The sequence below is a fragment of the Suillus clintonianus genome (assembly GCF_016758775.1).
Source record: "Suillus clintonianus strain FC179 chromosome Unknown DEU56scaffold_90, whole genome shotgun sequence".
NCBI lineage: Eukaryota > Fungi > Basidiomycota > Agaricomycetes > Boletales > Suillaceae > Suillus > Suillus clintonianus.
The window spans coordinates 112,296-128,740 of NW_024539314.1; the positions used below are offsets into that span (position 1 = coordinate 112,296).

Consider the following 16,445-nt stretch of genomic DNA (forward strand, 5'->3'; position numbering starts at 1 on the left):
TGTAGGGAACACCACATTTTTTCAAAGTCTGCTGGCACTAACTGTCAGCCACAGTTCACTGGTGGTTCCCAACCGGGTTTCAAATGGCCTTGGTCATGCCTATATTAGCTGTGGCTTCTCACAATGACTTCTTTTTCACGTCCACCCCCACCTATATGTTTTAAAAATAGATATGGTACAATTATATTTGCTATATACAAGATAATTAGAATTGATGCACCTTACAAAGTATCTATCTAGGAATGCCAAAATGTGCTGCCTCCATATCCCAGGAGGAGCCAAGTGCTAAACGCGCAAAGGAACAGTGTAAGTCCTCCAAATCCTTAGTGTTATGCTCATACTAATATTAATACAGTGTTGCCCTTATTGCCCTTGACAGATTGTCAGGTATGGGACATCTTTGAGAATTTTTGACCTCCAAAGTGTCCAGCTTTGGTGATACACTCACCAAGGTGAACAATTACCTAGGTGATTCTTTCATCACAGAAGACTGATCAAAAGCGACCACTACTTTGTGTTGTTTTATCAAAGTACTTGATGGACGGCACATCTACAGTATATTTTCTTAATCTAATCTATATCAAAATACTAATTTGAACTATCAGACTTCAGATATTGTTACAGAACAGGGCATTGACAACAAGGTCATAGTGCTGGAGGACAAAGAAGATGTCCCACAGGCCAGCACATCACGCCTTCTCCGACCCCATTATCCAAGATGTGCCTGCCTTGCATGATCCCATTGCTTAGTCAGTCTTGGAGTGCTTCCTTATGACAGATTTAACATATGGCACCATGGAAGACAAATTCCACACCTACCTTAATAGTCGTCATTTCTTGAATGAGTGGACTGATTGATGCTAGGTTTGTGTTGTTCTCAGGTGATGGCAATGACCAACTATCTATTGCCAGTTTAGCACAACTTTGAAATTGCAAGCTCGTCCATCACACAAAGTAAGTATTTGATTTTTATCATAGATTCATCACTAATCCTATCTAGGCTGAGAATCTATTTATGGATCTTGAGGCACAGCAAGATGACAAGGACGACAAACTGGATGATGAGGAGGAAGAAGAAGAAGATGGTGACATTGAGCATTGACAGTATGAAGCTGTGATGATGACACATCTGCCAGCTTACAAGCATGACCTCTCTGAAGCAATTGCAAGGATTGAGGTCAATGCAAACAGCAGAGGCAGTACATCTGCTCCCTGTCCTCCCTACATTCTCAGAAAACGGATGTACTTATTCACGGTCAATGGTAAGTTTTAATTTTATCTACATATTCACAAAGCTCAATGTATTGCAGTACCTGCAAGGCAATATCTTGCCAAGAAAATGGAGAAGAAGGGTTTATCAATCGTGACATCACCATGGGTGCCCTCTCACCTGTATATCACATCTAATAGCCCCTGAACACTGTCAACACGCTCAGCCTGCAATTTCCTTACCCCTGCTGGCTCAGGGTCAAACAGGGTAAGTATAGGGATGCTATCAGCTACTTGTTTTCCTCTGAGTAGAGCAACAACTTTATAATAGTGGAGTGGGCCATGGGGGACAAGCCATGGGACTCAGACCAAGCAAGTGAGAATGGATGCAGGAATAGGTGAGGATCTACTCTACTGACATGCGCTATATATCTAACTATATGGTGCCTTGAGGCCCAGGCAAGACCCCTGGCAGACCCCTAGACAAGCCCCTGGCCAAACCCTTCTAATACAATGGTGCTCATTCCTCCAAGGGATGTCGCTTGCAATATGCCCAAGGGGTCTGTTGCCCTGTTTGATCTTTCCCACCTCCCACCCAGCATATCACCAACCGATATCACCCATAATTGAGAAGTTGTCGGCCAGAAATACAAGGGCAAGGAGTATTACTGCAGCCTCCTGAAGAAAACTTTCCACCAATACTCAACAATCATTGTTCCTCATCCTAACGACATCCAGCTTCACCACCAAGCTGGATAGGATATTCCCCTTACCCAAAAGGGCGAGGTTACGTTCTCCAAGCTCTCTTCGCAAGCTGGAGACACCATTTGCCTTCACACACCAGATCTGCCTGGTCAGATCTGCACCATGTTAATGACAGATCATGCCTTTGGGGATTCAGTAACTCTTGAGTTTGAATTGGATGGCGAGAAAAAGTCGACACAAGCTACCCTAAGCTTAGGTTGGGCTTTTTTTCCTCCTTGGAAATTAAGAGCATGTATTCAGATAAGGGGTGCAGCGCATAAGCTAAAGCCAAGCTCTTTGGATCAGTCCTTTGAGTACAGTCTTAATAGGTCCAGGTGTGTTCCGACACCTTCTGGATGGTTACAAGTGTGGTCGAAACTTTCTTACAGGTGCCTCTGGTCAGATTAATAGGCTCATTCTCATTGAAGCTTCCATATTCACAAGGGACCAGAAAATGGTGAGAAATCATGCCCATGGATCACCTAACTAAGTTTCGGAAAATGTCTTGATAGCTGAACAATCCTGGATAGTTTCAAATTAAGGTAAGCTTGATATGAGCTTCAAAATTTCAACTGATTATGCTAAATTATAACAGCAAGATTGCTAGTGGAGGAGAGCATTCAAAAGCAGATGAATGGCACAATTTCATGTAAGTTTATCCAGTTGCATTTGCATTTGCTTGGCAGATGTGGACATGTCAACAGGATGAAGATGCACCTCCTCCACCAAGCTGTCATTAAATTGAAAGAGATACTGTACAAGAGCCGCATCAAAAACCTTGCTCATGATGAGGATGCACAGAGTGATGATTACATTGCTCTTGAAGACATTGACAAGCTGCAACTATCACATTCACTGTCAAAATGTGATGCACTACTGTACTGCAACACAAATTTTTACCTCTTTATCCATCATACCTCAAGAGACAACTTGTGCCTCAGATTTCATGTTGGAGGCATCACAATCATGGGCTGCGATGAACTGCCAACTCACACTGAACTTTCATTTTTCCAGCCATACGCTCAAGTATATTAATACCTATGGTCCGGCATATGCCGGTGGGTGTTTCCATATGAGCAAGCCATTGGTGTTCTCAGCAAGGCTAACCACAATGGACATGGAGGTGGTGAAGTTGAGAGGACACTCATGGAGGAGTATCTTAATCCAGGAGCTGGTGGGACACAGTTTCTAGTAATTCACCTACAGGCATGACCTAATTAAACAGATGAGTGTTACGACAGAAGTCGCGTTTCGAACTGGGATGGTTAACGAAGAGAATACGTCCTCTAAGTTATCAATCAGGAGTCGGAATGTCAATATACCTGGTAGCCTGAGCCGTCGGGTTATGACGGAAGGATAGGTAAGCTTCTAAGGTGAAGCCGAAGAAGGGTTTCACTGTTGACTGCGAAGTCTAGGCGAGAGATCGGTATCGGCTCAAAGACGAATAGTCTAAGAGAATCAAAGGTAATATCGACTCAAGGATAGCGATCCAAGAGTATAGCAGTTCGTAATCAAGTCGAGGAGATCAGGTAATCGTTCAGGTAAAACCCAGTAGATTCAAGTTAGGGAAATACAGTACAATGGAGTCAACTATATATAGGGGAATAGGAACAGTGTTCAGGGCAGGTCAGGGAACTAAAGATAGGTATATCAGGAAGGTGGGGTCGAGGGTATATGACCATGAGGTCAGGGACAAGGGTTCTTGAGAAGATCAAGGGAAATAGGAGTACAGGTCATGAGGCAGAAGATCAAGGGTTCAAAGGAAGCATCTAGCTTCTTGTCACAGAAGGTCAGGGTCGGCAGGGATCAGGAAGTGTGCATCTAGCATCATGGTGAATCGTGAAGAGGTGATGGTTGTGATGGTGTGACAGAGTGAAAGGGTGAGAAAAAGATAGGGGGCCATGTTACTGTAACAATGAGGACAAGAAAATTGTCTAGTTATTGCTAAAAGCAGTCAAAGGTGGTGCAGAACTTGATTGCCAGAGAGGACTCATCAACTACTTTGTCCTTCTATCTGCACTAGAAGACTCAGGTTCATAATTTTTTTTTATCAATTGCCGAAATGAATTAAGTCAAAAATTACTAATCAAAAATTATAATCAAACCCATTGGGTCAGGAGCTGAACGGCTCTATCTCCAACTTAGAGGGATCCATTACGCGGATGGTATGCATGTTTAGCTGATACACCGAGCTCTGATAACCCTCCCATGGAACCGACTGTAGGAATAATAGTCCCAGAGTACAGTCTCATATTCTGATCCATTGTCTTTGCATTTGTATGCGAAGTTCCCGGTGTGGACATTGCTGTCCTTCACAAAGTCATCTTTATAGGTACCCTCTCCTAATGACATCCCCTTGGGGAGCGCCATCAGCTGTTGAATAACATTGTCCTAAAGTCCACCTTTGATGTGGTTATTGTAGTGCTGTGGGTCAACGTCCATTATGATGATGTGGTCGAATCGTCGCCTTCAGTTGCATGGAATATTGACGAAGTCACCTATTACAGTCAAACCACATGACCACAGTTTCCAGGATGCTGTGGACATAGGATAGACTATTACAGGCAACCCATAAGGCCACAGTGTTTTAGACGCTTTGGAGGTGCGACCCACAGTGGTCTCTGTGTACATAAGTGACTGATTTTAAACATTGTCGCGTCATTCATGTGAATACATTTAATCCGCAGAAAAAGCGGTCTTGAATTGTAGTAATTGAAGAGTCCACAAGTCGTGCCGAGAAGAATGATTCTGTCATTGAATATGTGCGTTGTCATTCTTTTTTCTTATTGCTTCGGATGTTGTGTGTGTCAACAATATTGAACATGTTAGAAACACCCTTACATTCTCTTCACCACCTTGTATCTGTACTTCTTGATAGCTTTGTCGTGAGCATTCAATTCTAACGATGGATATATTCTTTTATCAGCTGTAAATAAAAGGCAGTCAGTGATTTAGTTCGTACAGAAACACCGTCATTTTTTCCCCTCATCATCACCATTGCTATGAAGCTTGTCATCGTGGTGTCAAAACACCGCGTTCATTTCAATAGGGCTTTCGGGGAGTCTTGGAAGAATCCATTTTCTTCACAAAAACCAAATTATTTGAACGTGCTGATTGAATGATGTATCCTTTTTTTTGCTTACCTCGCTATCACCATTGTTATGAGTCCTATCCCTCGTGTTTATCATAATTTGGTTTTGTGGGAGCCCTGGAAAAATTCCTTTTACCCCTTGAAAACCGAATTATTCAAATGTTCTAAAACACTGTGGCCTTATGGCTTGGTAGCATCGCCGCGAATTCAAACTTAGAAAAGTCGGTCAAATAGGGGATGTGAAAATGGCTTGCACAGTGGTTTGAGATATCATGATAGTGCTAGTAGTAGTACATTATTTAATCAGAATCTGTGTCTCCCTATGTTAGTAAAAGAAGGGTGAACATAGCGTGAATAGAGTGTCACAGAACACATTGCAATACATACCGGAATCTAATCATTCCTCATCAATATCCATCACAGCGTCATCATCAACCGCAACAACGTCCATCTCCGAGTCTCACCATGAGAAGAGCGTAGTATCAGTATGAAGCACCACAAGACATACAATAGTACTACTCACTGTGTTAGTAATACGGGGCTCGTCTTCATCAACATCCATCGTGTCTTCAACGGTGTTGATCTCTTCCTATAGTAGTGTGACAAAATAAGTGTAGCGTAAATATTAAACACTGTAGGACATGTGATACGCACCATGTTAGTGACCTGCTGTTCGTCTTTGTTGATATCCATCACGTCTTCGTCAGTGAGCCCGACGGCGTCCATCTGTCCCTGTGACAGCGTAGAAGGACAGTGTCAATATAATGCATCGCACGACAAATGACACTCACTGTATTAGTGTCTCGGGGTTCGTCTTCGTCAATATGCATCGTGTCTTCGTCATGAAGGACGACAATGTTTATCTTTCCCTATTGTAATGTAGGAGGAGTGTAAAGTAAATATAAAACTTCAAAAGACACAATACGCACCATCTTAGTGATCCAGGGCATGTTAGCGTTGGAAGGGTAATGAAGATGAAATATAAGATCTAAGCTTATTGAAGACTTGAACAACTTGGACCGCAAAGCTTTATCTAGTCCACATGTAGCTGAGAGTCCAGCAGCCGTAACTGGTCGTCAATCAACTTGCGCTGTGTCTTTGTTAAAGAAACAGATTAAGGATTTGACCGTTTTGGAGCAGAAGGTAAGTTTGGAGGCTTTTTGAGAGACGGGCTTGGAGATCGGGCTGGAAAAACGGGGAATGACTGGGGAACACATTGTGACTCCTTTGAAGGATTTTGGGATCAGTTTGTCCTTGAATGAGATAGACCTTACTCGTTTGAAGCGTCCTGACCTCTGTACTCATAAAGGTCGAATCATTGATCTAGCATGGATGGCTGGCAGATTTGATTTGGAGACAGAATCGGGTTCTAATCCTGATGTCGAATTGTATGGCAATCTATTGCATGATATCTTGTATGATGAACGTGGTTTGTGTTCTGCCTTCAGTTCAAATACACCATGTTTGAACTCAACACAAAATCCAGAGCCCAAGTGGCCAAGCGAACGAGCAACTGAAGAAGAAACGAGAGAACATTGTGATGTTGAGTCAAACTCAACAGATACAAGAACACGGCCAATAAATGAAGTCATGTGGGTGTGATGAAGACGAGGATGCTATCAGGGGCAATTCCGTCAACCAATTTCAAACTCAGACATTGACCGTCTTCAGGCCTCAGGCCTAGGTTGTTTGATCAACACAGCAATTGAAATTCTCACAGCCTCTTATGATGGCCATTCGCTCACAACCAACATTGAGTTTGAGATACTCATCTGGTTATCGAGGTTATTGTGTCTTGTCGTATCTTTTCGCTGCCCATTGAGTTTCAGATGCTCATCTGGTTCTCGAGGTCATTGTGTCTTGTCGTATCTTTTCATGACTCCACTTATCTTCTTCTGCTGTTCTAGAAACTTCATGCATTCTTTATAATGATATAAACCATGATGAACCTGCCGATGGCGGTGATTTAATCCAGTCTTTGTCCCCTGTTGGGGCAGTTTCATCATTTATGGTGTTTTCCTTTGGGTTCATATTGGTCCCTTCTTGCCAGAAACAATGCTGCTTGTCCAGGCGTGTGCTGCCCATGCTTTTCATAGCAATACAAGTGTGTACCCCTATACTTCATGTTCATTCCGAAATTTTTGATTCATGCAGTTCTTTATACAGCGCCCTATCCCAGTCAGTTTAATCATACACTTCAGATGTCCTCTGTTATTTAATCCTCCCTACTCCTCTTTTTCAACTGGACTCCCGCCATGGTGTCTGATGCACGTGATTTTGAGGATGACGTGTTCACGCCATAATCAAATCTGTTGGGTTGGGAGCTTAACGGCTCTATCTCCAACTCAGAGGGATCCATTACACAGATGGTATGCGCATTTAGCTGATACACCTAAGTGGTTGTTTAACTAATATGGCTTTCTTGTAGTGAAGCGGAGAAACTTACCCTGTGTTCCTTCCAATTGAAGGTGTGTAAAGTTGCCCTGATCATGACAAGAGTACCACATCTGAGGCTCGAATACCAATCTGCAGGCACAATCAGTTTACTGATGTCTAGCTGCCTGAGTTTCGCATTGACATGCTGAAACAAGTCACCTCTGTAATCCGGAAGGATGGATGATTCGTAGAATGTGTTTGTCGTGATCGCAGCCTCACTGCCACTGTCTTTAGCGCTTCCATCAGTAGGTGATGTTCCCTCGACAGGCTTGCTTTCCGAACGTTCACCAATGCCAGCGAGGGCTTTCTTGGTAACCCTCAGTCACTTTCCTTGCATTGCTTGCTGTGCGGCCTTTGGTACCTTGGGAATCCTTAGTCATTTTTTTTCCGTTTATTGATTGATGCTTACAGAATACAACTGTTCTGTGTTGACTATGATAAACTCTGGTGCACCCGTTTGGTCAGTTCCAGCATGCGCAGTCCACTCTTTTATATTAACTGCTTTGGATAATGTCGTCCAAAGTAGCGATCTGGTTTCCAAATGTGACATACATCATTTCAGTGGCCTGCGTTGGTTGTCCCAAGGCGAAAACACCTTTGACATGAGTTTTGTCATCAATCATGTTTGCCTTGTTTTAAGTCGGTAAGTTTTGATGTTATACAAATTAAGCACAATAACAGGTGCATCAAGCCATTCAGCCGCATTCCAGTTCGGTCGCATGTTTGACAAAAGGTGAGCATTCAATATATCAAAATCATCCCCTGAAGCTCACTACTCCTGTCACCTGCCAACAACGGCAACACAGTCTCCAAGACCTGTGATTATGGAAAGCTGGACACGCGCGCTCATTAATAAGTGTCACACATCCATAACGGGCAGTAGGACTCCGCATACCGCCATCCAAGAATACTAAATATACTATAGCGGCGCGAGCGCCGGTCCCTGACTCACATAATTCTCTCTTTGTACTTGTTGAAGTTTCGTACCAGTACGACGTTTTGATCGGACAATCACATCGCAATGCTTTTTGATGGCTTGACATCAATGTGTGCGTATCGATGTACACAACTCCAGTTTACTATATTTGGTCTTACATTTGTTATCGGGCGAATGTCGAAACCTCCTCGATTTTGGTGTATGGTTCCAAGGCACAGCCACCTTCACGTCATGTGATCACCCAATCCAATCAACCAAAACATTCGTGATCTGTAATCATAGCAAAGGGTACGACAAGGAAAGAAAATCACCATTCATCTACTATTTCATCATCACTTTCACAGTCTGAGAACTCCCAAACTACCAAACCAGCGTGATCAAGACCGACCAAGTTTTCGTCAGTCCCGAGGGTAATGTCAGGCTCATCATTAGATGAAAGAACATCTAGCTGATGAAGGTGTTCAGTATCTAGCAAATATCAGCATTTGCACTGTTGTGATTGGAGACAATGAACCAAGGCCAAGCCCTCCGCCCACACCGCCCATGTAATAGGCGCCATTGGGCTCCTCACAAGAAGGTAAGTCTCGATAGTCATCTAAAAGTGGAACAAAATCTTCGACTTCATCATCCAGCAGCTGAATATGCTGTGGTAACTCGTCAGCCGTGCGGAGTGCATCTAATAAAAGCCGATATGTGTTCCAGGCTGTTTGCCGTGTGACAACCGGGCGACTGAGATCGTCATAACAATGCTGGATGCATTTGCCAAAAGCCTCTGGCACCAGGTCGAATACAATGTGAGAAGACTTGATGTAAAGGTTTCGGACATAATTGAGGGCCTCGGGTTCAATTTTAATCTATGATAGTGTTGAGATTAGAGTACTGTTGACAATGGCAGAATTGGTGTAACACATACCTTGAAATCCAAAGCGCCAAAATCTTCAGCTGAATGGTAGATGAGATTAGGTACTCCATGAGGAAGAATCTAGATAGCACGTCAATGCAAAAGATGGCGGTGTGGTTAACATGTTCCCAATATGCATCCAGCTCCTGCTGAAGCCATGGTATGAAAACCCAGCGGAAAACCATCCTGCAGACAAACATTAAGACTAACACTTAAAGAAAAGGAAAATGACGCACAATTCTCGGGTATTACTGGAATCATACCAACCAGAATTAACACCATAATCGAGAAGATTCTCGAATCCAGGTGTGAACCGGCGGCGCAGTTGAGACCACGCAATCTCCGGCATGACATTTTTCTTACTTCGCATCCAGCGGTGCTGGAGCATACCATGCAAAGCTTCATCATGCCACTGTCACAGCATGGTATGGGCGTTTGCGATTCCGTAATTTTCTGACCCAGGGTCACTTTGAGTGACCATTGGCATATCTAACATTTGTATCAATCTAGGTTCATGCTTTAAAATACAAAACACTTACGACCGAGAGCCTCAATTGTGTCGAGGTAGTAACTCAGAATGAGTTGCGGATTTTGGTTGGAGTGCCAGACCCGAATCCACATTATGCGACCTGAGAAAGGCTCGATGCCAGTGTGCAACCCGAGGCCAAATCGAAGCCACTTGTCGTGCTGATTGACGGCGAATAAATTGTTCACGCCTGCTGCCCAGAAGCGTCTCCTTCGAAGGCGACAAGCTTTGTGCTGACGCACAAGTTCCAGTTCATACAAAGCAAAGTACTCTGTCACAACCCTCCTAAGGTACAAAACTTATGGGTCAGCAATCAGCGCTTACAATGTATAGATAAATGTATTACCTAGCAACACTCATTTCTCTTTTGTGATATAGCAAGCTCACCATCTCGCGGGCTCCAGCATTTGGATAGGTATCACGTAGGGCAAGCATCGCATCACGAATGGTTTCAACCATGTGACCCTGTTTAAACACTGCTCACCCGATACCGTAGTGCATAGTGTCGATGTGCTTTTGTAATTCCTGAACGATCTGCTGATCATTCTGGCGGGCCTTCCAAAGGCGAAGGATATGAGGTGCAATTTCGTCCAGCGGCGCTACTTCGAGTTCAGAATGAAGTTAGTGGGAGTGACTTGAAAGGTACGTACATGTGGGTTTATTCTGGTTGGGCATTGCGGCATGCTTACTGCTAGGCTTGTGTCGTCACCTTTATATTAGTAGTAACTTGCGTTGGACTTACCACTTCAGTAGTCTAGGAGTTCATGCCGTGGCCACATGGCAATTCATGCCCGGACTTGCCCCAAACATTTAGGCTTCACCACTCATGCCCCACTTGTGCCTCACTTTACCAGTCATGGCACAGTCTCCTTATCTCTAAACGCCCAATCGACATATTCTCTTTACCAGATCCACGGCATATTCACTCGAACTCAACTCAACAGAAGTTTATCACTCCCATACTGGTCATATGCCAAGTGTCGGTCATATGCCATCCGACTCAATGAAGGTAATCTGCAGGCAAACAGTGCAAGGAGAAGCTCCTCGTGTTCTTGTGCCAAGTGTCGGTCATATGCCATCCGACTCAATGAAGGTAATCTGCAGGCAAACAGCGCAAGGAGAAGCTCCTCATGTTCTTGAGTGACCCCGAGAAATCGGTGACAATTTTCCTATCATCTCACATGTGTGAACAAGGCCTCATCTGGTCAGTCTTTCAATCAATTCTGAGCTATGTATTTCTTATTGGAGTATCTCTCATAGGTCGGAGAGGAATCTCATCAACACACCACACCAAGTTGCAAAGTCTGTGAGGTGCGCTGGTCATATGCCATCCGACTTTGTGAGATGGACTTGAGGCTATTGGAATGCTGCAAGAGGTGCGCAGGTCATATGCCATCCGCGGCACCACACTTATTTGAACATGCCGCAATCAATATTTAAGTCTGGCATCCACTTAGCATGCTGCCTTCAGAGTGCTATGTTAGACTATGAACTTCTCACCCAGTATACTGAAGATGCCTATGCTAAAGCAGACCGAATCTGCGACTGTCCGTCTTGCCAGGCTACTATCAGGACCGGAGAGCCATGTTTCTACATTGCGACAATCAAGCCAGGTCAACGCAGGCGTTATGTGTGTGCATCCCGCCACACGCATTACGGGAAGAAACGAGCCACTTCTGTGAGACCTACTGGTGGCCGAACCTCGCAATACCGCATCCCTCCCGATCCATGTACTATACAGCAGTCTGTCAATGCTGCGCAACATAAATGTAAGCCCCAGATTTGTGTTACCATATGTTACGATAACATACTACGGACCGGACCCTCCTATCTTTTTCTCCTATCATGTACTGCCATATGACGTCTTATCACCTTCTTGTACAGCATCCTTGATCGCCGTCTTATCTCATATCTCTTATCTTGTACCCTGTACCCTTACCATTGCCTTGGTAGTCTTGCCCTGAACTAACCTTTACCTATAAGTAGTCGATCGTCTTGTCTTGTATTCTCTAACTTGAATCTACTCAGTCTTCTGATAGACCTTCCTTGAGCAAGACAGCTCTCGTATACGATTTCACTAAAAGACTCTTCGTCTTAAGTGCCTATACTTGATCGATACCATTAGTCTTGTCTTCGCTTGCCGACTCTCGTCACCAAGCTTTGACCCAACGATAAACGATAACGAACCTCTGCATTATCTTCGTCTCACGTAGAGACTTAGTACAGAGCTCTTACCTGAGTCTACGCTTACAGTGTAACACCATGGAGGTTCATAATTTATTTATATCACAACAGCTACACCTAATCTGCCTCCTGTAGTTGCCGTACCTGGCAGCTCTCACGCTAGAGGGCCAGATGTCAGAATTCCAACGTCATGGCAAGGTTCATCGTCGGTAACTCCATTTATGGGTGCCATCGGGTATTCATCGCAACATGCCCTCTACGCTGCTGAGCGTGACCGCTGGGGTAAAATTGTGTATTCTTCGTCTCTAGCAGAGACCATTATGCTCGAAATTACGGCAGTTCATGAAGGTGCTGGAGCTCGCAAAAAATGTGGAGTTACTATCGGAGTATGTCTACATGTTAAATATACTGTGGCTTGCTTACACTTCTCCTTAGAATATATGTGAAGGTAAGAAGGACATTGATGCGCAAATTGATGCGCCTAGGCTCATTAAGCTAGCATTGGAGACTGTCATCCCAAAGTTACACAAATTTGGCAGAGAATTTATCTGGTGTGTCGAGGAGTTCGTAATCCGGGATGCCGCATGGGTGGACCTATCCGGTCACCCACGATCAGTTCCTTATTTCTACGACCAATGCCTACAACCATCTCGCAAAGGCAACAAATCAATTTTCAAGTCTAAACAATTCGCACTGATGGTTGTTGTCCCAGAGGTTCAGTGGAGTGAATATGAAAATTGGCTGGAACTTCGTGCTGAAATGGTATGCATTTTGTCTTCAAGTTGTCTGCTTACTACTAACCATTATTTTGCTGTCCAGCAAGCAAAAGCTACCCGAACGAGCCAGTCTAGTGAACATGCCGCTGCTGACACAGCCGTCAGCCGCAATGTTCCCTCATCCGAGTCAGCAACAACTTCACTCGCTGAGAATGAGCTTAATGCACTTTTCTTACCCTCTACGACCACCAACAATTCTGTGACGGTCTCTACCAAGAGAACCCACCAGCGTGGTCTCAGTGATACTTCCTCTCTGCCTCGAAAGAAGAACATCCCTCCTGCAGCTCTCTGTTCACCGGATCGGGATCGACTGAAAGAAGTCTTGAAGATCGCAGGAAGTGCCAACTTAAATGTCAAGAAAGGTACATACATTCATCAATTTCTCAAATTGTGTCAGTGGCGAGCGCTTACTATTATTTTACAGTTTTTGGACTACAGAACGAAAACATTCAATTCCGCCACATCCCTACCCGTGCCATTACCGATCTCTTGCAAAACGCACAATATCATTCGTTTTCGGTGGACACAGCCAAGTCATCCATTGGACAGCTCACTATTGATACATCGACGGAAGGCTTCATTGGAATCGGGGGCTTCAAGACCGCGCATGCCGGATGGCTCACACTCACAGCTTCTCCCAGGACCAGTCTCGGATCAGTCCCTCATCATAAGGTTGTGGTCAAACGTCCGTTCTATAAAGTATTTCCAACTGCTATGAAGGCTGGACCTTATAAAGTCGGCTGGTTTGCACTCGCTGACGAGCTACCCAAGCTATTCAGGGAAGCCAACGTCTTATATTGGTCCAAATCTTTGTTACAGCTCACGTACGACTTTATTGATCGTTCCATCGCATCTTCACCCAAACCCCCGCCATTCATGGTCCCACGTGTTCAATTTGTGGAAGCCGGCCTTGCATTGTGCTACAGTCAGGGTGGTAGCAAGTCTGGAGCGAAGACGGGGTCAATGCGAGCTGCCTTCCTCCTCGAGGAGCTCATTGAGGGTGGTGATGATATGTTTCTCAAGTTCATCCACAATATGGATGCCAATCCATTGCTCGATGAATTGGACTACGGCTATGACATGGCAGAATTTTTTGCTTTCACGCAGCATGTCCAGTACGTCAAGACCGGCCAACTTGTGTTCATATCCGACTATCAGGGTACGTCTCATTGATACACTCAATGCTCGGCTGGAATGAAACATTGTATTCAGGGAGTACAGTACTACTCACGGATCCTCAAATCATGACTGATCTGTACGTTGCTCGGATACTCAATACCTTGACATGCTGATGTTCAGATAGGTCGGTCAGCGATGAGCTTGATATTTTTGGCGATGGAAATATTGCAGAGTCCGTCAGCAATTTCAAAACCCAGCATGCCTGTAATAAGTACTGCGAATGGCCTGGTTTTGGGCTGAAAGCATTTGTAAAGGAAGTGAATGACGAGAATAACAAGGACGTGAATGACAATGAAGTAGAAGTTCTGTAGAACATTAGATTGCAGCGAAATGTACTCGTTGGACTGTATGGCACTATAAAATTTTCTTGCATTCGAGGTGTCCGGTGTCTTAACCATGTGATTGCCTCATTTGGTGCATGTCACATCATGTAACGGAGCGCGCATCCGGCTTTCCATAGTGATGGCAAAGGGACAGGCATGGTAGGTAGGATCTTGGGTACTCAACTGGAGTCCTCCCGCTCCTCGTCTGTGATGCCGAAGTACTTATCCATACCCATAGGACGTAACATATCATATCTGTTCTGGGATCACAGGAGAGCTCAGTGTAAGAATAATTGATGTGATTGATCTGAGAAGAAGTCAGAATAGTGACTGCCATCTCATGCCCATGTTGCCACACTGATGGAAGATCACAGCGGCCGCTAATGATATCACCCTTCCACATCAGTCAATTGATGTGATCAATGTGCACAATCCACTTGCTGAGGCTGAGATGCTGATGACGAGGATCAGAGTTCGAGTATCTGCTTGAAAACACCATCTATGTCCTTGGCAGCACCTAGGCGATCAATGGCCTGGGCATATGAACAGCCTCGAACATGAGTTCAAGGCGATCATCTCCGCAATTACCAAGGAAGAATGATGTGTACAGATCAAGAACTTGCTGCTTTGTGATTGTGAATATGATGTTCTTGATGGCTGTCTGAGTGTTGTAGTATAGCTGGAATGGCATGAATGAATGTTGGTGAACACGGAAGATGGTGAATGTGAGGTGGGCATAGCGGCTGAGGTAGTGAACTTGTTCGGTGAGGGAGAGGTTAGGATTGATGAACGGGACGAGGATAGACTCGATGATGTTGCTGAGAAGAGTGATTGATACCAAGTCAGCATGTGTGTCAATGTCAGTTGAGAATGAGTTGTTGAGAATAGTGTGCTAAGACTTATAGAAGTCAACAATGGTCTGCATGAGTTCTATGGCCCGGGGGACATCTTGCGGATCATTGGGGTGGAGGAGCTTCATAATGCTAGCTTCGTCATATGCGGGTAACCATACAAGGTACCTTGAGAGCATCATGGTGTTAATTACGCAACCGTTATTGAGCACGATGCCTGTGGGGGAGCGGATGAGTGTGCACAGACTTGAAGTATGGTTAGAACAATTCAAAATTAATTGATAAAGGGTACATACATTGAAAGATGTGCTTGAAGTCGAAGTTGAGGGTAACCTTGCCATCACCTGTCAGTGTATTCAAGCCAGGCATGTTACTAAGTACACCATATAGCTGCGAGTTTGTTGACAAGGGTGTCTTGAGAAAGAGTCTATGACATGCGGCACATTGTGTTGCATCACTGTCATTGGCAAAGGACCACAGTGGTCTAACAGTAGCTGCTCCGGTTGTGGAACACCTTCCATATCACCAGCACCTTCGATCTTGCATTTGGGTGCCACTAAAATAGGGTAGAGTTTGTCCTCACCAAAACACGCAACTCCGATGACAGTAAGTTCTTTTCCGAGGTGCACCTCGCTATCATGGATTTTCTGTGTGATGGTGACAGCAGACTTGTAAGTACGAAGTACAGGGTTGACAAGGCGGGAGTGTTTCCAGCAGAGGCCCACAACTTTGTTGTACTTGCTGAAGTGGACCGCCATTTCTTCTAGGGCTATTTCATCTATCATTAGGCTCACTCCACGAGGTGTCGTGATGTTAGTGCAAGACTTGAGCACAACAGAATGAATATTTCATCAAGTTGTTTGTTGCGGATGGGACCAATGGTCAGTGTGAGTTTGGTGAAGGTGGACCTGGTGCGAAGAGTGCATATGGAAGGGAGACCAAGACTATGGTTGAGGGCGAAAAGTAGTTGACTACTACCAAGCCAGAAAACCAAGGTCACAATATCTAGGTCACTTGCCCCATAGCCTCGTGGGCAATATGCGTCCTCATGTGCATCTTCAAGCTTGTTGACTATTTCCCGGATGCTGGCCCCATTGCATAGCGCAACATTCACGATCTGCTGAAGGCGAGGAATGTCCTTCATCAGGAAAAACCCTTTGGCTATATAGAGTTATGTGGGAGAACCCTGACTTTATATAACTTAACAAGTAATTATAGACCTATATCATTTGACATTTTGTCAACAAGATCTATTATAGCTATTATAGTAGCCAATAGAACAATATAG

General features: G+C 44.5%; 5 protein-coding genes across 5 annotated transcripts; 2 read left to right on the plus strand and 3 right to left on the minus strand.

Annotated features, from left to right (window-relative positions):
* Positions 1 to 242: 242 nt before the first annotated feature.
* Positions 243 to 3,145, plus strand: DEU56DRAFT_759410 (uncharacterized protein; the record flags this gene model as incomplete). The annotated part of the gene is made up of 13 exons (XM_041350314.1): positions 243 to 306; positions 356 to 387; positions 606 to 720; positions 938 to 954; positions 1,001 to 1,085; positions 1,137 to 1,262; positions 1,311 to 1,352; positions 1,437 to 1,477; positions 1,522 to 1,607; positions 2,484 to 2,495; positions 2,549 to 2,602; positions 2,640 to 2,818; positions 2,895 to 3,145. The coding sequence occupies 13 exons, from the start codon at positions 243 to 245 to the stop codon at positions 3,143 to 3,145; spliced, it is 1,104 nt and encodes a 367-aa protein (XP_041204421.1).
* A 4,114-nt stretch (positions 3,146 to 7,259) lies between these two features.
* Positions 7,260 to 8,103, minus strand: DEU56DRAFT_759412 (uncharacterized protein; the record flags this gene model as incomplete). Its single annotated transcript, XM_041350315.1, has 4 exons — positions 7,260 to 7,436; positions 7,491 to 7,787; positions 7,890 to 8,010; positions 8,033 to 8,103. The coding sequence occupies 4 exons, from the start codon at positions 8,101 to 8,103 to the stop codon at positions 7,260 to 7,262; spliced, it is 666 nt and encodes a 221-aa protein (XP_041204422.1).
* Positions 8,104 to 8,724: 621 nt separating this feature from the next.
* On the minus strand, positions 8,725 to 10,519 carry DEU56DRAFT_759413 (uncharacterized protein; the record flags this gene model as incomplete). The annotated part of the gene is given in 10 exon segments (XM_041350316.1): positions 8,725 to 8,885; positions 8,932 to 9,271; positions 9,331 to 9,399; positions 9,441 to 9,504; positions 9,555 to 9,697; positions 9,797 to 9,807; positions 9,858 to 10,129; positions 10,232 to 10,309; positions 10,329 to 10,443; positions 10,495 to 10,519. 10 exon segments carry the CDS (start codon positions 10,517 to 10,519, stop codon positions 8,725 to 8,727), a joined length of 1,278 nt encoding a protein of 425 aa, XP_041204423.1.
* Positions 10,520 to 11,321: 802 nt separating this feature from the next.
* DEU56DRAFT_916677 (uncharacterized protein) lies at positions 11,322 to 14,294 on the plus strand (the record flags this gene model as incomplete). The annotated part of the gene is made up of 7 exons (XM_041357889.1): positions 11,322 to 11,613; positions 12,140 to 12,414; positions 12,464 to 12,790; positions 12,848 to 13,166; positions 13,229 to 13,963; positions 14,017 to 14,059; positions 14,108 to 14,294. 7 exons carry the CDS (start codon positions 11,322 to 11,324, stop codon positions 14,292 to 14,294), a joined length of 2,178 nt encoding a protein of 725 aa, XP_041204424.1.
* A 191-nt stretch (positions 14,295 to 14,485) lies between these two features.
* DEU56DRAFT_873149 (uncharacterized protein) lies at positions 14,486 to 16,301 on the minus strand (the record flags this gene model as incomplete). The annotated part of the gene is made up of 9 exons (XM_041355839.1): positions 14,486 to 14,527; positions 14,548 to 14,700; positions 14,737 to 14,760; positions 14,801 to 14,856; positions 14,895 to 15,198; positions 15,220 to 15,403; positions 15,450 to 15,651; positions 15,672 to 15,950; positions 15,983 to 16,301. The coding sequence occupies 9 exons, from the start codon at positions 16,299 to 16,301 to the stop codon at positions 14,486 to 14,488; spliced, it is 1,563 nt and encodes a 520-aa protein (XP_041204425.1).
* Positions 16,302 to 16,445: the final 144 nt, after the last annotated feature.